Source organism: Cavia porcellus, unplaced genomic scaffold, assembly GCF_034190915.1.
Source record: "Cavia porcellus strain 051 isolate PalLab524CR breed Dunkin Hartley unplaced genomic scaffold, mCavPor4.1 scaffold_23, whole genome shotgun sequence".
In the NCBI taxonomy this organism is placed as follows: domain Eukaryota; kingdom Metazoa; phylum Chordata; class Mammalia; order Rodentia; family Caviidae; genus Cavia; species Cavia porcellus.
In genome coordinates, this window is record NW_026947506.1 from 12,908,472 (window position 1) to 12,926,589 (window position 18,118).

General features: G+C 37.6%; 1 protein-coding gene across 1 annotated transcript; it reads right to left on the reverse strand.

Moving 5' to 3' along the window:
- Positions 1-376: 376 nt before the first annotated feature.
- LOC134472318 (zinc finger protein 431-like) lies at positions 377-12,481 on the reverse strand. Its single transcript, XM_063233635.1, has 4 exons — positions 12,379-12,481; positions 4,394-4,520; positions 4,020-4,080; positions 377-2,596 (listed from the first exon to the last, which is right to left on the reverse strand). The coding sequence occupies exons 1-4, from the start codon at positions 12,379-12,381 to the stop codon at positions 1,189-1,191; spliced, it is 1,599 nt and encodes a 532-aa protein (XP_063089705.1). The 5' UTR covers positions 12,382-12,481; the 3' UTR covers positions 377-1,188.
- Between the last annotated feature and the right edge of the window lie 5,637 nt (positions 12,482-18,118).

The window sequence follows — 18,118 nt, forward strand, 5'->3', positions numbered from 1 at the left end:
TTTATGAACTGTTCTGTTCTGTTTTGTCATTTAATCTTACCCTCTTTAAGATAAAAAATCAGTGTGTATGACAGATAAGCATATTACTAAGATTTGTTGGATCACTGAGCAGAACTGTTTGCAGTGTCATTATTTGAATGTCACTTTGTATGCTTTAATTTTGTACCTTGAACAACTATTTCTAAGATGACAATGTGTCACTTATCAACTAGTGATTTCTTATTGTTTATTTTTATGAAATTCTGTATTATTTCTACTCTATTTTTCCATTTTTCTGTTTCAATAAAAAACATTACAATTCACCAAAAAATATAAAAAATAAGTATTAAAGACAAAACATTAAGTACATGGACACTAATCATACTTGAAAGTGAAAAGCACATTTAGGTTTACCATGTTTAATTACAAGATGCCATGTTGAAACACAAAGACACTTTAAAAAATCTAGAGAGGTACATGTGATTAACTGAAAACCATGCAACATGTGTACTTGAAGAGAGCTCCACCTCAGATTTGAAGTTTCTGGAAAATTTGTGAAGAAATATTGACATCAAATTTCAGTATTGATTATTTCTTCAGGTCTCCTTGTGATTTTAAAAGTAAACTTGGATCTAAACAGTCTAAGCAGTGACGCTTTTTCTAAATGTTTAACAACAAATATGGACTGATGCATTTCTCACATTGCAAATCCACATAGGATCTCTACCCAGTGAGCTCTTTCAGATATCTAACAATCATCATGTGTGCTGAGAGTAATCCCATAAAAGACAGGATTCATTTCCAGTGAGTTTCTTCATATATTTCACTTTCAATCTGGCTGCTCAAAGTTTCTCGCCTTGCTTACATAGCCAGTGGTTCGCCCCAGTATGATTACTTTCATGTGTTTTACAATGTCTGTATGTGGTAAAAGCTTTGCCACATTGCTTATATACGTAGGGTTTCTCAACAGTGTGAAGTCATTGATGTACTTTACAGTATCCATGTGTGGTGAAAGCTTTTCCACATTCTTTACATACATAGGGATAATCAACAGTGTGAATTTTTTCATGTATTGGACAAAGAGCATTTCTGCTGAAATGTTCCCAATTTCCTTACATATAAGTTTTCTGCCCAGTGTGAAGGTTTTCATGCATTATCCAAAATGTTCTTGTGCTCAAACCATTCTCATGATGCTTATATGCACTGGGTTTATCTTGACTGTAAATTTTCATCTGGCTTACAATGTCTGTATTGGGTAAAAGCTTTCCCACATGGCTTACATTTATAAGGATTCTCATCATTGTGAATTCTTTCATGTTTTGTACAATTTTCACGTTGGGTAAAAGCTTTCCCACACTGCTTACATACATAGGGTTTCACTCCAGTGTGAATACTTTCGTGTTTCTTACACTGTTTATGTGTGGTAAAAGCTTTCCCACATTGCTTACATACATAGGGTTTCTCTCCAGTATGAATAATTTCATGTTTCTTACAATTTCCATGTGTGGTAAAAGCTTTCCCACATAGCTTACATATATAGGGTCTTTCTCCAGAGTGAATTCTTTCATGTTGCTTACAACCTCCATGTGAGGTAAAAGCTTTCCCACATTGCTTACATACATAGGGTTTCTCTCCAGTGTGAATTGTTTCATGTTTCTTACACTCTCCACGTGTGGTAAAAGCTTTCCCACATTGCTTACATACATAGGGTTTCTCTCCAGTATGAATAATTTCATGTTTCTTACAATTTCCATGTGTGGTAAAAGCTTTCCCACATAGCTTACATACATAGGGTCTTTCTCCAGAGTGAATTCTTTCATGCTGCTTACACTGATCATGTGTGGTAAAAGTTTTCCTACAGTGCTTACATACATACGGTTTCTCTCCAGTGTGAATTCTTTCATGTTGCTTACAAACTCCATGTGTGGTAAAAGCTTTCCCACATTGCTTGCATACATAAGGTTTCTCTCCAGTGTGAATTGTTTCATGTCTCTTACAATTTCCATGTGTGGTAAAAGCTTTCCCACATTGCTTACATACATAGGGTTTCTCTCCAGTGTGAATAATTTCATGTATCTTACAATTTTCACGTAAGGTAAAAGCTTTCCCACATTGCTTACATACATAGGGTTTCTCTCCAGTGTGAATGCTTTCATGTTTCTTATGCTGTCTACGTGTGGTAAAAGCTTTCCCACATTGTTTACATACATAGGGTTTCTCTCCACTGTGAATTCTTTCATGATCCTTGCAAGATTCACATGTGGTAAAAGCTTTCCCACACTGCTTACATACATAGGGTTTCTCTCCAGTGTGAATTCTTTCATGTCGCTTACAATGTCCACGATGGGTAAAAGCTTTCCCACATTGCTTACATATGTACAGTCTCTCTCCACTGTGAATTATTTTAAGTTTCTTACATATTCCATATGTAGTAAAACCTTTCCTGCATTGCTTAAATAAATTATGTTTCCCTCCATTGCAATATTTTTCATGGATCTGAACATGGTGTTTTGTTTCTGTTTCTTTCATACTCACATTACCTTCTGCGGTACAAAGAAATACTTCTTTACACTGATTCCAATACATATGTCCATAAGATTTCCCTAGCTTGTCATTTCTGTAAGGAAAAAAAATTATGTATAGGATTGATGATCATATTTCTAAATTATTGTTGGATAGTTGAACAAAACTGTTTGCAGTCTCACTGTTTGAATCCCGACTTCATATGTTTCACTTTTGTATCTTGACTATTTCTATGAGCAACATATGTAATAATTGACTAGTGATTTTTTACTGTTTATTTTCACTTTGAAAGTAGTATTATTTCTACCCATTTTCTGTTTTGTTTAGTCTTTTTTAAATAAAATTAAAAAGAAGAAAAAAATCAGTGAAATGGGTCTCTGTGTTAATGACTACATTAATGACAAGTTCTGTTTTGATGCCTGCCAAGAAATTCTGACAATGAATCAATGGAATGCCTTATCAAATATGTTGAAAACAATCATTCTCAAAAGACTGTTACACATTTGGGAATCTTAAATTTGGTACTTTTTTGGGGCTGAGGATTTAGCTCAGCGGCATGACTGCCTTGCAAGCAGGCAGTCATGAGTTCGATCCCAGGGACCAATAAAAAAGAAAAAGACCAAAAAAAGGTTGATGTGTTTTGAAATGCAGAATATTTAGTTTCACTTTGGGCATGGGTACATATGTATATCACATACTGATCATTTTGATATGTTTCTCCATCACAATTTCCCTTCTGAACTTAACCTGTAGTTTCCCTCCCCAAACAGTCAGGCGTACCTTTCTCTATAAACTCTCTTTCATTTCACTGCACAATTTATATTCTGGTTTCTTATCTAACAGAAACCCTATGACCTTTCACATTTTATAGCTGAGCTATTTCAATGAATTGATGTGAGAAGACCCACCTATTTCTTATGGCAAATGACAGTATATTATTTACTTTTTCACTTTTTATGTAACACATTTTTTTCTTTTCCATGCTCAGAATGAACAACAGGTATTAGCGCAAAATCTCTACCTTTTTATTTATTTTAAGAGATTTTCACTGATCATTAAGCTGTGGAGTTTGATCTTGAATTTGTCATTGTGCAAAATTTGATTCCTAGGGTCCTGCTGGGTTTATAAGAATGCACAATCACACAGAGTCTACTAACATTGTACTTCTCCACAAATCCAGTGACAGATAGCCAAGTTGCTTCAAGGTCTCATCCATTATAACAATCTGCATTGAATATGAATAAGCATGTATCAATATTTTATGTGGATTTTTTTTGAAAATATTTTGAGGAGAAGTACGAGAGGATCAACTTCTACAGACAACTGCATACTGATATTCAGAATGAGTGCACTTAACATTCCACCAACCTACTAAGAATTTTAAGCAAAATGTACAGATTCTCTAGAGCATGACTTGGAAACATGAACACTCAAATGCTTCATTTCTTTGGCTGTTATATTTCTGCTGACTCACTAATCACTTAGGAACATCCCTTCTCCTTGTAAGTGTGAATTACCTTAAGTATCTCCAGTAAATTTTGCATTCTTTTTCAGCTTCTCGATCATCCCCAAGTCCTCCTGAATTGTAGACATAGAAATACAGGACTCATTATAGTAATACATACAAATTAATAGATTTTGATTAGATTTATGATATAGTGTGACCAGGTCTGTTCTATTTTTGAGAATATTTTCTGATTCTTTTTAAAGAAGCAGCTCTGATGAGCAATAAACAATATTCTAGGGGCTGGGGATTTAGCTCAGCAGCATAAGCACCTGCATTGCAAACAGGCGGTCATGAGTTCGATCCTTGGTATTGATAAAAATGAAAAAGACAAAAAAAAAAACCAATATTCTGATAGCATGAGTGACAAAGAGATGTCATCCTTACCTATAGCAGCCATGTTCCTAACGGTTTCCCCCATCACATCTCTGTAGAGCTTCTTTTGGAATGGCCTCAATAAAGTCCACTCCTCACTGCTGAAGTTGACAGCCACATCCTCAAAGGTCAACCACTCCTAAAGGGTCATACATGGATTTCTCAAAAGAAGGTTGAGACCCCAGGTCTGGGATATCTTGAAATCTCTCATACAAATCTGGATCAAAAGCTAAGTATGGTGGTGAATATCTATAATCCCAGCACTAAAAACACTGAGACAGAAGAGTTCCAAAAATGGTGGCTTGCTAGGGGATTGGGCAGAGAGTCTCTCTGGAGAAATTATATTAGATGCTAGAATATGACAACATGGAGAGGGCCAGATGAATGGATAATGATTCTTATTAACCAAGACAGTGCAGCTGGAGGATTTAAAGTCGTGCTGAGACCGCAAAGGCTGGTAACGGGAGGCTGCAAATCCTGCACCTTTAATGCGGCAAACTGACCAGTGGACCCAACAGGAAAAGCTGTTTTGGCTTTTGGTGACTGCTGGAAATTGAGACCGAGGTCCCTGCAAAGCAGCCAGGACTGCCTGGCTGCACTAAAGGAGAATGTGAAAGGCTCTGGAGCTTAAAGCTGAACGCTGTGCAGTTTTCTGACCATTCCATGCTGTGCCAGGAGTGCAGTGAGGGCAAGCGGTGTGGTGAGCAGTAGACTCAAGAGGAAGACCTTCACCAAGCCCTGGTGAGTACTGGGCACTGGGTCCACAGCTGCTGTGATTGGCCAGAGAACATCTTGGAACTGGGCAGAGCCTGCCACCACGGTGACATCAATAAAACAGAAAGTCTGGCAGAAGACATCTTAGAGTTGGGCGGCTCAGTGACATCACTGAGTTGCCCCTAGCATAGAGAGGTCTGGTGGAGAACATCTTGAAATTGGGCAGAGTCTGGCACTGTGTTGGCTTCAGCATCCTATAGAGAACTAGTGGAAGACATCTTGGAATTCAGCAGACCCGTTCTCCTGGTGCTCCTGGCCCAGAGAGGTCTGGAAGAGAACAGCTGGGATTTGGGCAGAACCCTGTGTCATGGTGACATTAGTCAGCTGCTTCTGGCACAGACAGAACTGGCAGGATCTGCTGGGGCTGAACCAAGCCTCTGCTTGGGGCCCAATAAGCAGATAAAAAATAGTCACAACTCTGTGACATCCAGAAAGTACAGCCTAATTTATGGATTGACTGGCACAGAATTTGGAGGCTAGCCTGCACCTTCCCTCCATCCCTGCCTACCCCAGATAACAGAAAATTGGGGAGGACAACAAAAACTCAATCAGCACACTTCTGAAAGTCCCTAAGCAATACGGAGAGGGCCAGAGACCCCAAGGACACTCCAGTCTGAAAGAAACCAGAAACATGACAAGAGATAAAAATAAAAATAAAAAAATCTTCAGCTGCCCAACATGAGAAAAGAAGCCCAGGAGAAGTAAGAGAAGAGAACAAGCACAGTAACTATCCAATACTGGACACAGCATCAGGCAAAATTAAAAAATACCTCCATGACATCATAGATGAATTTAAAGCTGTAGTCCTGACCAAGTAAGGCAAGATATAAAGACATTAATTAAAGAAATGACAAGGCCTACCCAAGAGAACACAGATGGAAGAACTGAGGAAATCAGAAAACAAAGAGAAAATTCTGAAGAAGAATTAACATAACTTTGAATACAGGAAACAGATCCAAAGAGATTACCAGGAAACTAAAAACTCCATTGAACACTGGCACAATACCCTGACAGAAACTAAATCCAGCCTTCTGAAACTTGAAGAGAGATTTATGACACATGATCATGAAAGAAACAACCTCTTAAAAATAACGAGGAACCAGAAAGAAACAATTCAAAGGCTAGAGGATGACAAAAGGATACATACATTAAGAATAAAGAATGTGAGTGAGGAAGCAGGAGCAACCAAAAATGAAATACAAAGAATATTCACAGATATATTAAAGCAAAATTTCCCATGTATAGCAAAAAGAAATGATATCCAGGATATCCAGATAAAAGAGGCATGCAGAACACTAGCTACCTACAACCAAAACAGATCTACGCCTAGATATATAATAATCAAGATTCCAGAAATCCATGAAAAGAACAGAATATTAACAGCAGCCAGAGAAAAGAAGATTATCTACAAATGGAAAAATTATCAAAATAATAACAGATTCATCCACACAAACTCTAAAGTCAAGAAGGGAATGGGGAGAAATATTCCAAATCCTGAAAGAAAATACTATGCAACCAAGATTCATATACCCATCAAAACTCTCTCTCAAAATTAATGGCAAAATAAGATGCTTCCAAGACAAGGAGGAATTGGCATTCGTGGCCACCAATCCAACCCTACAGAGAGTGCTGAAGGACATTCCAGAGAAAGAGAGGAAGGGACACCAGGATTCCAGCAACAATGGCAGAGAGGCCTCGATGAATGGGGCAGACAGCAGAATGAGGGAATAAGGTGGACAAATTATAACAGTAAAGTGGAGTTGCAGACATGAGGCAGAGATGGTAAGCTGTAGTCTTTAGTATAGACAGCTCTGAAACACTATAAAAAAGGCAGAGGTCATTGTTAATAGTGTATCAGGATTTAAAAGACATAATAGTCTTATCACCATAATTAGTTTGAATTTAATTTGCTCTGGTCTGTCCACTCATGTCAGATTTGAGGGCACAGACATCTGACCCAAAAATAGCAGGTTATACCATGGTAACTGTCCTTACTTTCCTATTAACTTAAACTGAAATCCTGTATTACTTACATTTTCTTACTATGACTGATCTTAACTGAATCAGATTCATAAGACCATGGGTTTGTCTTGGCTGATTTTATTTGAATTTGGTATGCTTGTTAGAATCAACCCTAAAAGTAGAGGCAACTACTCTGAAGATGAAAAGAGGTAAAGGATATCCATACTGGTATTAATTATTAACAGCTCTCAAATCCTACAATGCTTTCAAAGTTGTGGTTTTTATAAAAATAGGTAATACTGTGTTTAACTATATTAAGCCAATGATGTGGACAAATCTATTGAAAATAACAAGAGAAAACACAGTAACTACGGAAGATCACCTATACTGTCATCTTATATGTCTTATCCATTGCATGTTTTTCTCAGAAATTGTTTTGCTGTCTTCTTATACTTGTTTTTCCCTATAATACAATGAGGGTAGATACATATGTAGAAATTCACAGATGAGTTTTTTTAAAAGAAATTATTTACGGGAACAGATTAAATAATGCAAGATGTAATGAACAGATAGATACTCTGAAAAAGAGACACTAAGTAACCCAATGCTAATTTTGTAGCATTATGATATAAATTCTAGCAATACTATTATTCACTGATCAGAATGATATTAGTCTAGTCTCTTAAGTTCAATTTCAGCATATGTAAAGATGGGGACAGCTACCACGAAGAGAATGAGAGATGCAATGGTAGTTATTATTGTCTTCCCCAATGTTAGATCTTGGAGAGCTAAAAAGTCTTCATCATCCTGTAATGATTTGATAAGTTCTATAATATGCAATATTATATAATGTGGGTGAAGATGGGGACAACAATTTGCAAGAATCTAGAGACACATAAACAGTGAATATCTCCAGTGGACTTGCTTTGAAATCTGTATTTCTGTAAATTGTTTTTTAACTGTTTTGTTCTGTTTTGATATGTTTAACCTTACCCTCTTTGAGATGTAAAACAAGTGTGTAGGACTCATAACCATATTACTGAGTTTTTGTTCGATCACTGAGCAGCACTGTTTGCAGTGTCACTTTTTGAATGTCATTTTAAATACTTTAACTTTGTAACCTGAATGGCTGTTTCTAAGATGACAATATGTAACTTATCAACCGGCGATTTCTTACCATTTATTTTTCTATAATTTTGTTTTATTTCTACCCTTTTTTTAAATCGATGTATTTTTTATTTCCCTTTCTTTAAATAAATTTTAAAAAAACACTGAGACAGGAGAGCAGCTGTGAGGTCAGGGCAATTCTAGCACCATTAGGAGATAAATCCAGCTGATATATATATACAGAATACTTGTCTCAATAAAACAAAACTAATCCAAATAAAGAAAAGCAAACAATGGAGACTGAATTCCTCAAATTTCAATCCATGTCTTGGTCATTAATTTTGTGTATATACACATTTTTGGAGACAGCAAATCTGATGCTATATTGCAACTCACAGCTAATGTAACAGTCAAACAGGAGCACTGTGAAATGTCTCTAAAGCACAGCTCACAATGGAGCCTGCAGGACCAGCATCCACAAAGCACAGAGGCAGATAAATATCTCATCAATCACTTTGATAGACTACAGATGTGTCTTCAAATCTCATTTAGGCCACTGAGTCTTTTGTACTTAATATACTTAGCAACATTTTGAAATATGAATTTGGTTTCATAGAAAAAAACATAAATAATATCAAATATGGTATATGAATAATAACTCAAATGTTAGTGGAAAACAGCTGTATGTAAATAATGTATAGACAATGAAACCAGACCCAAGCTGCAAATTATAGCTCAGTGTCACCAAGTGATCACTTTCCATTAGATATAAGAAATGTATCTTGGGAGGCTGGTGCAGGAGTACTTCCTTGAGTTTGGGGCTATTCTAAGTTACATAGCTGTCTAAAATAGAGAAACCCTGACTGAGACACCCCACAGACAAAGTGAAACATGAAAAGTGACTGCATAAGACATCCTTGGTTTGTTCTAAAAAATTATAGTCTTACAATATAGAAAAATTCCAGCAATATTCAACACTTTCTGAGGAACAGTGGTGACATCTTCCATACTACGCAGAAAACAATTTCATAGCTGAGTCTCTCAGATTCTTTGCTAATCAGGCCAAAGGACTTCAAAACCACTAAATGGGATCCAGCAAGCATTTTGCTACAAGTATTGTACAGAGAATAGGTAATTTGTTCCGAGACACCTGAAGAGACAGAAGACACAGCCAGCCATGGCCTGCCTGATTGGACAGTTCATAGAGCCCACCTCTTCATCACTGATTGACTCTTGCTCTACTGCCCTCATTCTAAGTCAAGAGTAAACAGAGAAAGGAACACCACCCTGCAAGACATGATCCCAAGTGATAGACGGCAGTGCAGAAACTTCTAGAGCTGCCATTTTTCTAAAGTCTTGAACTCAGCTCCACAGAGGAAAAAGCTTTACCTTAGGCTTGTTATTTCCAAACCCATTTTATCTCAAGGATAAAAAGAAAAAATAAAGTAAAAGAAAATTTCAAAACATGTCTATCAGGGTGTAGCACTGGTATATTCATTGCACACTGTCATACCCAGATCATTCACCCAGAGCACAAGACATCCATAATCAATTTTCCAAACCATACAGTTACAGGAAGCTGGGTTATTTAAATCTTATTGGTAATGAGACAGCACTAGTTCCTCCAAGGAGACAATGCAGAATCCCAGATACCTTGCAATTATGGGGAAGAAAGATACCTCATGCTATGGGCCAAGGCTCAAGACAATAGAAGAAGCAAATTCATCAATATCATAAAGATAGATATTCTAAATAGTTCCCTAGCACTCTGAGGAATTCAGGAGTCACCATTCAAAGAAATGTATCCTTATCCTAAAGACTGACATTCTAAATACTTCCTATCATCCTGAGAAGGCAGAAGTCACCCTCCCAAAGACCTAAGGGAAGAGTCACAGCTGCCTAAACTGCATGATTTCTATGTGACTCCTTTCCAAATTTGTTCCTAATGTAATCAACTTTACCTAAACTATTAATCTTATTGGCTATGGTAGAACTGTCCCATCTTATGGCCACCTACATTGTGAGTTCCTAGCTTTACCCATATTAAACTCATCTCACCACATGATTTTACTCTATAAAGGTCCCTAGAATGGACAGTCTTTGCCAACCTGCTCAGCACCCATTCTCTCTCTCAGACAGCTTTCTTTCTCCCAGTAAGTATATTTTCTTGACTTCCGTTGTTCCTAAAATTCATTTTTTTTCTTCAGAGAACACAAACTCATACCACACCTAATAGTTCAGGCGTCTCATTCCCCTATAGCAATATCAGCATAAATTTTTCTCTTTCTTGAGCTCAGAGAAATCAGTAGTAGCTTGTGTTCTACAATGTTGATCTCACCTCTCAAGGGATACTTGCATTGATGGGCTTTATCCCTGCCTTTAAATGTTTCTTCTGTTTTATGAAAGTGAACTGTCTGTAATATACTTATGCAGCATGTTGATATTTGAATTTGCTTTCATAGAACAAAACACAAATAACATCAAATATGGTACATAAATAGTAACTCAAATGTTAGTGGAAAACAGCTGTATGTAAAAAATGTACAAACAATGAAAGCAGGCCAAAGCTGCAAACTATATATATAGCTCAGTGTCACCAAGTGATCACTTTTCATTCAGATATAAGAAAAATATCTTGGGAGGCTGATGCAGGACAACTGCCTTGAGTTTGGAGCTAGGATAAGTTACAGAACTGTCTGAAAGAGAAAAAACCTGACTGAGACACCACACAGACAATGTTAAATTTGAAAAGTGACTGCATACAACATGTTTGGTATGCTTCAAAAATTATAGCCATATAATATAGAAAATTTCCACAATATTCAACACCTTCTGAGGAACAATGTTGATATCTTCCATGGTATGCAGAAAGCACTTTCATGGCTGGGTATTTAGCTCAGGGGAATGAACACCTATCTGGCAAGCATGAGGTCATGAGTTCGATCCCTAGTATAAAAAATTTCAAATTTCACCTTCATGACACTGAGGCATAATTACAGATAATCAAAATCAGATCTCAAGTATGGAACACAGAATTCATGGGTGGACAGGGATGAGGAATTTTGATTGTTACCAGAGCTGATGTTATTCACCTCAAGGAAGAAATCAGAACCCAACTTTAACTTCATGCTTACTCTAACAACTAATTGATTTTCAGTGAAAATTCTTACTGCTGTAAGTCCTGCTACTGGCACCCTGCATCTGGCCAGTCACTTCCACATCCTTTCCATGCTGCTCTGATTCAACCTAAGCAGAAAACCCTTCATGCCTAACTATTAATATCCCTGAATGATTTCTATTTAGGGCTTCTCTTTTCCACCACTTATTAAAGTCCATTGCAGAGCATTTCCATATTTAAACAATGTCTATTATTAGCCAAGCTATTAAATCAGCTGTTAATTCAGAGATGACACCCTATTCTTTTCCATTCAGAAGAATATCACATGTAAATGCCATGTAAATGGCACATGTCCATGTAAATGCCTTAAATTTAGGTAACACCTAAATAATTAAATGTGTTCAGAAACTCATTTGCATTGCTCTGTATGATGAACAGGAATTTACCAGGTGGTTAGGAAGCCTTCTTTCACTGAGGCACATCACTACACATCTTTGACTTCTCAGGACCTTTGCCACCACCTTTCATGAGCATGCAAATACGAGTACATAGTATAAATTTAGGCAATCACTGTAAAATACATAAAAGCATAAGTTTAAGAAGGGCTGTTGTGATTATGAGGTCCTGCATCACAAACATTTATAAAGTTCTGGCTTCCAGATCTGTTGCTAACAGGAATGAGAGCAGAGACCTAGCTTATTACAGCTGCACCCAACTCAAATCCACATCGGAATCAGGGCCCCCCCATCCCCCTTCCTGGGCCCAGCCTGTTGGAGGAGCAAGGGCATCAGGTGATTTCAAAACTGGCATTGTGGCCTGGTGATGTCACAGTGATGACAGTGGTCTAGGGACCCAGAACTGTCCTGGCCCCAGCAAGAGGTAAAAGGGACAGAAGATGACTCACTGCTAGCCCTAGAGGACCACATGGTCTGAGGCTAAGCATGTAGGCTCTAGAAAGCACAGCTGCTTCTCACCACTTCTAACTGGTCTCAACCTGATTCTACCCGATTTCACTGCTCCCATCCCACAACATCACCATTGCGTAGCTCGGAGGTCTCCCAGGTTCTTTGAAAGCAGTCCACAGCGAATAGAAGCCACAAAACGTGGTCTAGCAAAGATCTAGCTTTCCCTGTTTTGACGCCATGACACCGGAAAAGACCGCCTACCTTGGCCTGCCTGATTGGACAGTTCATACAGCCCGCCTCTACATCACAGATTGGCTCCTGCTCTCCTGTCTGTCTTCCCCACCAAGAATAATTACAGAAAAAAACCCCACCCTGTAACTGTAGATCTCCAAAGAAAGATCATGGAGACTTCTGGAGCTGGCTGTATTATGGAATGTTCACCTCAGCTCATCTGATGGGTATATGCACTGAAAGCGTTTACCTCAGCTCTTGTATTTTCCCCCAAACCCATTTTATTTCAAAGATAAAAAGTAAAAAAGTGCGGTCCAGGGTTTTAGCTCAGCAGCATAAGTGCCTGCCTGGGAAGCTCAAGGTCATGCATTCCATCCAAGATCTGGCTACCACAAACTGTGCTGCTATAAACATGGGTGCAAATATATCACTGTGGTATGATGTTTTTTATTTTTTCAGGCAGATACCCAGAAGGGGAATAGCTGAGTTGAGTGAGACCTGTAGACCTAGTTAGTGCAGAATCTCCACACTGATTTCCACAGTGGCTGCATTACCACCAACAGTGGAGAAAGGATCCTTTTCCCACCACTCCCCCTCCAGCATTGGTTATTGCTTGATTTCATGACAGTAGGCATTTTTTTCCTATGGCAAGGTGAAATCTCAGTGTTGTTTTAATTTGCATCTGTTAAATGACCAATGATGTAGAACGTTTTGTCACATATTTATTTGCTGTTTCTATTTCTTCATCTGAGAACTGTGTACTTCATCTCAGATGCACATTTTTGGATTGGGTCTTTAAATCTGGGAAAACTGAATTGTTTGAGTTTTCCGTGTTCTCAGTAGTACTCCTTTATCTGAGAAACAGCTGGCAAACATTTTCTCCCACTTTGTGGGTTGTCTCTTCACTCTGTGGTCTCTCTTGCTGTTAAAAAGCTTTTCAGTCGGGTGAGATCCCACTTGATTCTCTGTGATTGTTCCTGTTCAATCCATGTTTCCTTCTTTCTCCTAAGTCTTTGCTTACATCAATGTCTTCAACAGTTTTACTTACTGTATCTTGCAGCAGATTTAATATGTCTGCTTTAATGTAAGATCTTTGATCTATTCTGATCTTAGCTTAATACACGTTGACAGATATGGGTCCACTTTTAATATTCAGCATGTGTAGAACCAGTTTTTCCAGCACCATTTGTAAAGAGGCTGTCTGTCTTCCAGTGACAGTGTTTGGCACCTTTGTCAAAGATAAGATGGTTTAGTGTGTCTGGGTTTGTTTCTCCATCTTCTAATTTGTTCCTCTGATCTTTGGGTCTGGTTGTGTTTTGTTTTGTTTTTTGTCAGTACCACACCTTTTTTTTAATCACAGAATATAGTATAATTTCAAGTCAGGAATTTTGATGAACCCATTCTTTTCTTTGTTTCACAGGATCACCTTTCCTATTCTAGGTCTCTTCTGGTTCCAGATGAATTTTAGGATTTATTTTGTGTAATTCTTTGAGATATGCCATTGGTGCTTTTATTGGCAATGCGCTGAATGTCTACAATAGATTTGTAAGTATGGCCATTTTTAACTAAATTGAATTTTCCTGCCCAAGACTATGGGATAGCTCTCCATTTTATAATATCTACTTCAATCTCCTTTTTGAGATTAATGTTGTTTTTAGTGTAGAGGTCGTATATGTCCTTTGTTAGATTGATTCGTAAGTATTTCGTTTTGTTGGATGCTATTGTAAAAGTTGTTTCCTTGATTTCTCTTCAACGAGTTTTTTATTCTTGTATATGAAGTCTTTTGATTGTTGAGTGTTGACTTTGTAACCAGCTACATTACTGAACTTGCTTAATAAACTAGAAGTATTTTGGTGGAATTTTTAGGGTCTTCTAAGAAGAGGATCGTGTCTTCTGCAAATAATGATAGTTTAAGATTTTCCTTTCCTATCTTTATTCCTTTTTTGTCTCTTGTCTAATTGCTCCAGCTAGTTTCCAGGTCTGTGTTGAATAAGAGTGGAGACAGTGGACATGCTTGTTTCATTCCTAAATTTAGAGTGAAAGCTTTTGGTTTTTGTCCAATTGGTATGTAGTTGACTGTTGGTTTGTCATAAAAGGCTTTTATCAGATTGAGATAAACATCATCTCTCCCAATTTTTGTAGGGTATTTATTACGAATTAGTGCTGGACTTTGTCAAAATCTTTTTCTGCATCTATTGAAATGATCAAGTGATTTTTGCCTTTGGATTTGTCAATACGGCATATTATAAATATGGATTTATGTATGTTGAACCACCCCTGCTTCCCAGGGAAAAATTTGACTTGATCATGGTGTACAATCTTCTTGATGATATTCTGCAGTCTGTTTGCCAGTATCTTATTGAGGATTTTTGCTTCAATATTCATTAGGCAGAATGGCCTGTAATTCTTTTTCTTATTTGCATTCTTCTCTGGTTTTGTATTAGGGTCATGCTTGCTTCCAGGAATGAATTGGGAAGTACCACTTCCATTCTATTTCATTAAAAAGTTTGAGAAGTAGTGGTGCTAGGTCTTCTTTAAATTTCTTGTTTAACCCTGCCGTTTTATGGATACCCCTTGTTTCTTTCAGGACTCAATGGACTGTTTCCATAATGGGCTGCAAATGTTTTCAAGATTTAGGTTCAATCATCCAGGAATGAAAAAATGCCCCTATGTCAGAAAACATTCTGAGCCCAGGCCAGGGTAGGACACAACAGAATAGAGAGTGGAAAGGCTGTGTGAGAGGCATCAGACTTCATTTTCAAAATTTTCACTCTTATCTCTATTAATTTTCCAACTAGAAAGCCAGTTTGTGAACACAAAAGGAGCGCAGTTACTGTGTGAATTGAAGACATTACATTTAAATGATACTAATAGTCTGCAAGAGAGTAAACATGAAAGGAATGCAAACATGAATTCTCTAAGACAAGCTTGCTACTCATTCAGACTCATAAAAATCCTGAATTCTGAAAGTGATCATATTGCCACGCATGGGGGGGCACAATTATTGCTGAAAAAGAACCAAATTCCTAATCCAATTAAACATTTCCTTCTGATGGGGCAGGGACACCTAAGAACTTAAAACTCAAAGTCCCCCTTGCCCTATAGTTCTCTTGTTACAAATTGTCACTCTGCTCTTTAGGATTTTAATAGCCCTAGAGCGCATATATTCCCTAAAGCCATGTGATCCATTTGTTAACAACTTATTTGGCATCAGAGATGTGTAGGATATTAGTATAATCACTTATTTATGTATACATTGCAGCCATGTGAGTTGGAACCCATGAACCAAATCTGGTCCCTGGGTCCTTCCTCTCAGGCTCCTTTACTCTTCTCTGGCTTCCTGACCTAAAAAAAAAAAAACAAAAAACAAAAAACAAAAAACCAACAACAACAAAAAAAAAACCTTTTTCTTTTCACTTCTATGTTCCAAGATATTTCTGTATTGGAAACAGTCAAAACCACACTTCCCTCATACAAACAATGACATAAAATAATATATTTTTATTAAATTCTGTAGGACAGATATTTTATACCTGTATAAAAGTAAAGAAATAAATATCTAATATAATTCAGCAAGGTGTATGTCCTAAATAATCTTCCAAATGTATCAACTCATTCTTCAACTATTTATGTAAATGAGTTTTTAATCTATGAATGCCCTGACAGTTTTTTATCATGTATCTATTTCAGTTTGACTCCAGAAATTTTTTGCAGGTGAAAACCACTAATTTCCTGTAGAACCCATTCTCTGCCCACCAGGCAGAACAGGCCTCTGGTGATGCATTCATGGTTGAAACAAATCAACTGCTAGAAACACCTAGACTCATGTTACATACTACTTAACAAATTGATGGGTGCCTACTGTATCATCTACCAATTTCACTTGGAAGTACTGGCTTAGAGAAATTTATGCACAATATTCATAATGATGTGAAAAGTTGCATGATCATGCCCTCTGACAAATCAATATAATATCTCTCAATATGTTAACAATGAATATATGTTGATATGGTAGCAATATATTGATCGGGTAGCAATATGTTTTGTTGATAAGTAGCATAACACTTCTATCTTCAGGTACAGAAAAGTTTACATGCATTAATCTTTTCAGGAAACTTACACTTATCCTATCTGAAAGTCAATTTTCTGTTGGGGCCTATGCCTAAATCTCAAATACCCAAACTTGCACAGCAAAGGACCAAAAGAAGGAGACAAGGGGCATTCTCTTGAGGGCAGCATGAAGAGTAAAATCCTCTTCAGAGCTCATAACGCTGCTAGTAGGCAAGCCAACTGTCACCAGTCAGCGTGTATTTAATCAGAAGAAGCAAGGAATTGAATGGATAATGGAGGAAACCTGAGCAGGCTCCTGGGAGAGGATCAAGGAACCCTCAGAAGAACAGATGATGCTAATTAAGGAAAACTATCTAGAAAGTCTCCAGGTGGCCTCAGCAGTGGCCTATCTTGTTACTTGAGGTGTCTCCTCATTCTCAATTCAATCATGCCCAGGCCAGTCCACACCCCTACACATGTATTCAGTGTCAACGCTTTCCAACATCTATCTCATTATTTGTTTTGTTGGTTCCCAGGATTGGTGGCCAGCTCAAGATGGGGAAGGTTTGAGGAGAACTCCAATTTAAACTCATCATAGTCCATCAGTTCATAACAGCAGTCAGTTACCAGCATAGACAGCAATTATCAGAGGATGTTAGTGATCTGAGATTCTCCCACAGCCAACATTTTACATGGCACTGTATCTCCAGAAGCCAGATTTTTCTGCAGGAGGTTCAAGACCAAGCTAACATGAGACCTACATTAATTAAAATCGGGTCCTTATTACCTATGAAGGTCACTTAGGTCTACTCAGGAGTTATCTTAGAAGCATGCCTAGCATCTCATGGCTCTTCTGTCAGTGTCAGCCACCTAGAAGAGTCACAGCCATTGCTTGACCACACTGCTCTCTGTAAAATCTTGGGTGATTTCTCCTGGTCACTTTCCTTAGGCACAGCTTGCATTCAAGATGACTTTCCTCTGTGATCTCATCATCTTCTTGATGAGACAACCAGGGACTCACTCAGTATCCTAGGATGAGGCAATCAGCTTTTATTTTATATCCTGGGTCTCCGCCAACCTTGAAGGGCTGGGGCCAAAATATTGGCTCCCCATTTAGGCCATCTGTCTAAGTGTTGGCTTCTAAGCCTTAGCTGTTGAACATCCAGAAGTTTTTGGTAACAATACAGTATATTAGAGGCAGTAAGCTTAACATTACTATTTTATCTAAACATGAAGCAAATTAGAACATTAAATGAACCCTATTTTCTTCTATCCATGGACAATTTAGGAGTTGAATACCTACAGTGGAAACAATTGCATATTTTACATAGTATATCAGGAATCAGAACCATACATAGTATTGCATCATGACAATCATGAGGTTCTTGTAACAATCTAAATTCCTGTTTTGACGTAAAATTTTTCTTTAGCCAATCACACTTATCTAATACATAAGAAGTTTTTGTGTATCATTGACCAACTTATTGATCTTTAGGTGAATGTGAATCTCACAAGTCTTTGGTATCAGCAGAGGTGTGCACATGACACAAAAATCTGTTACCACAAGTAATATCCTTTTACAATCTTGGA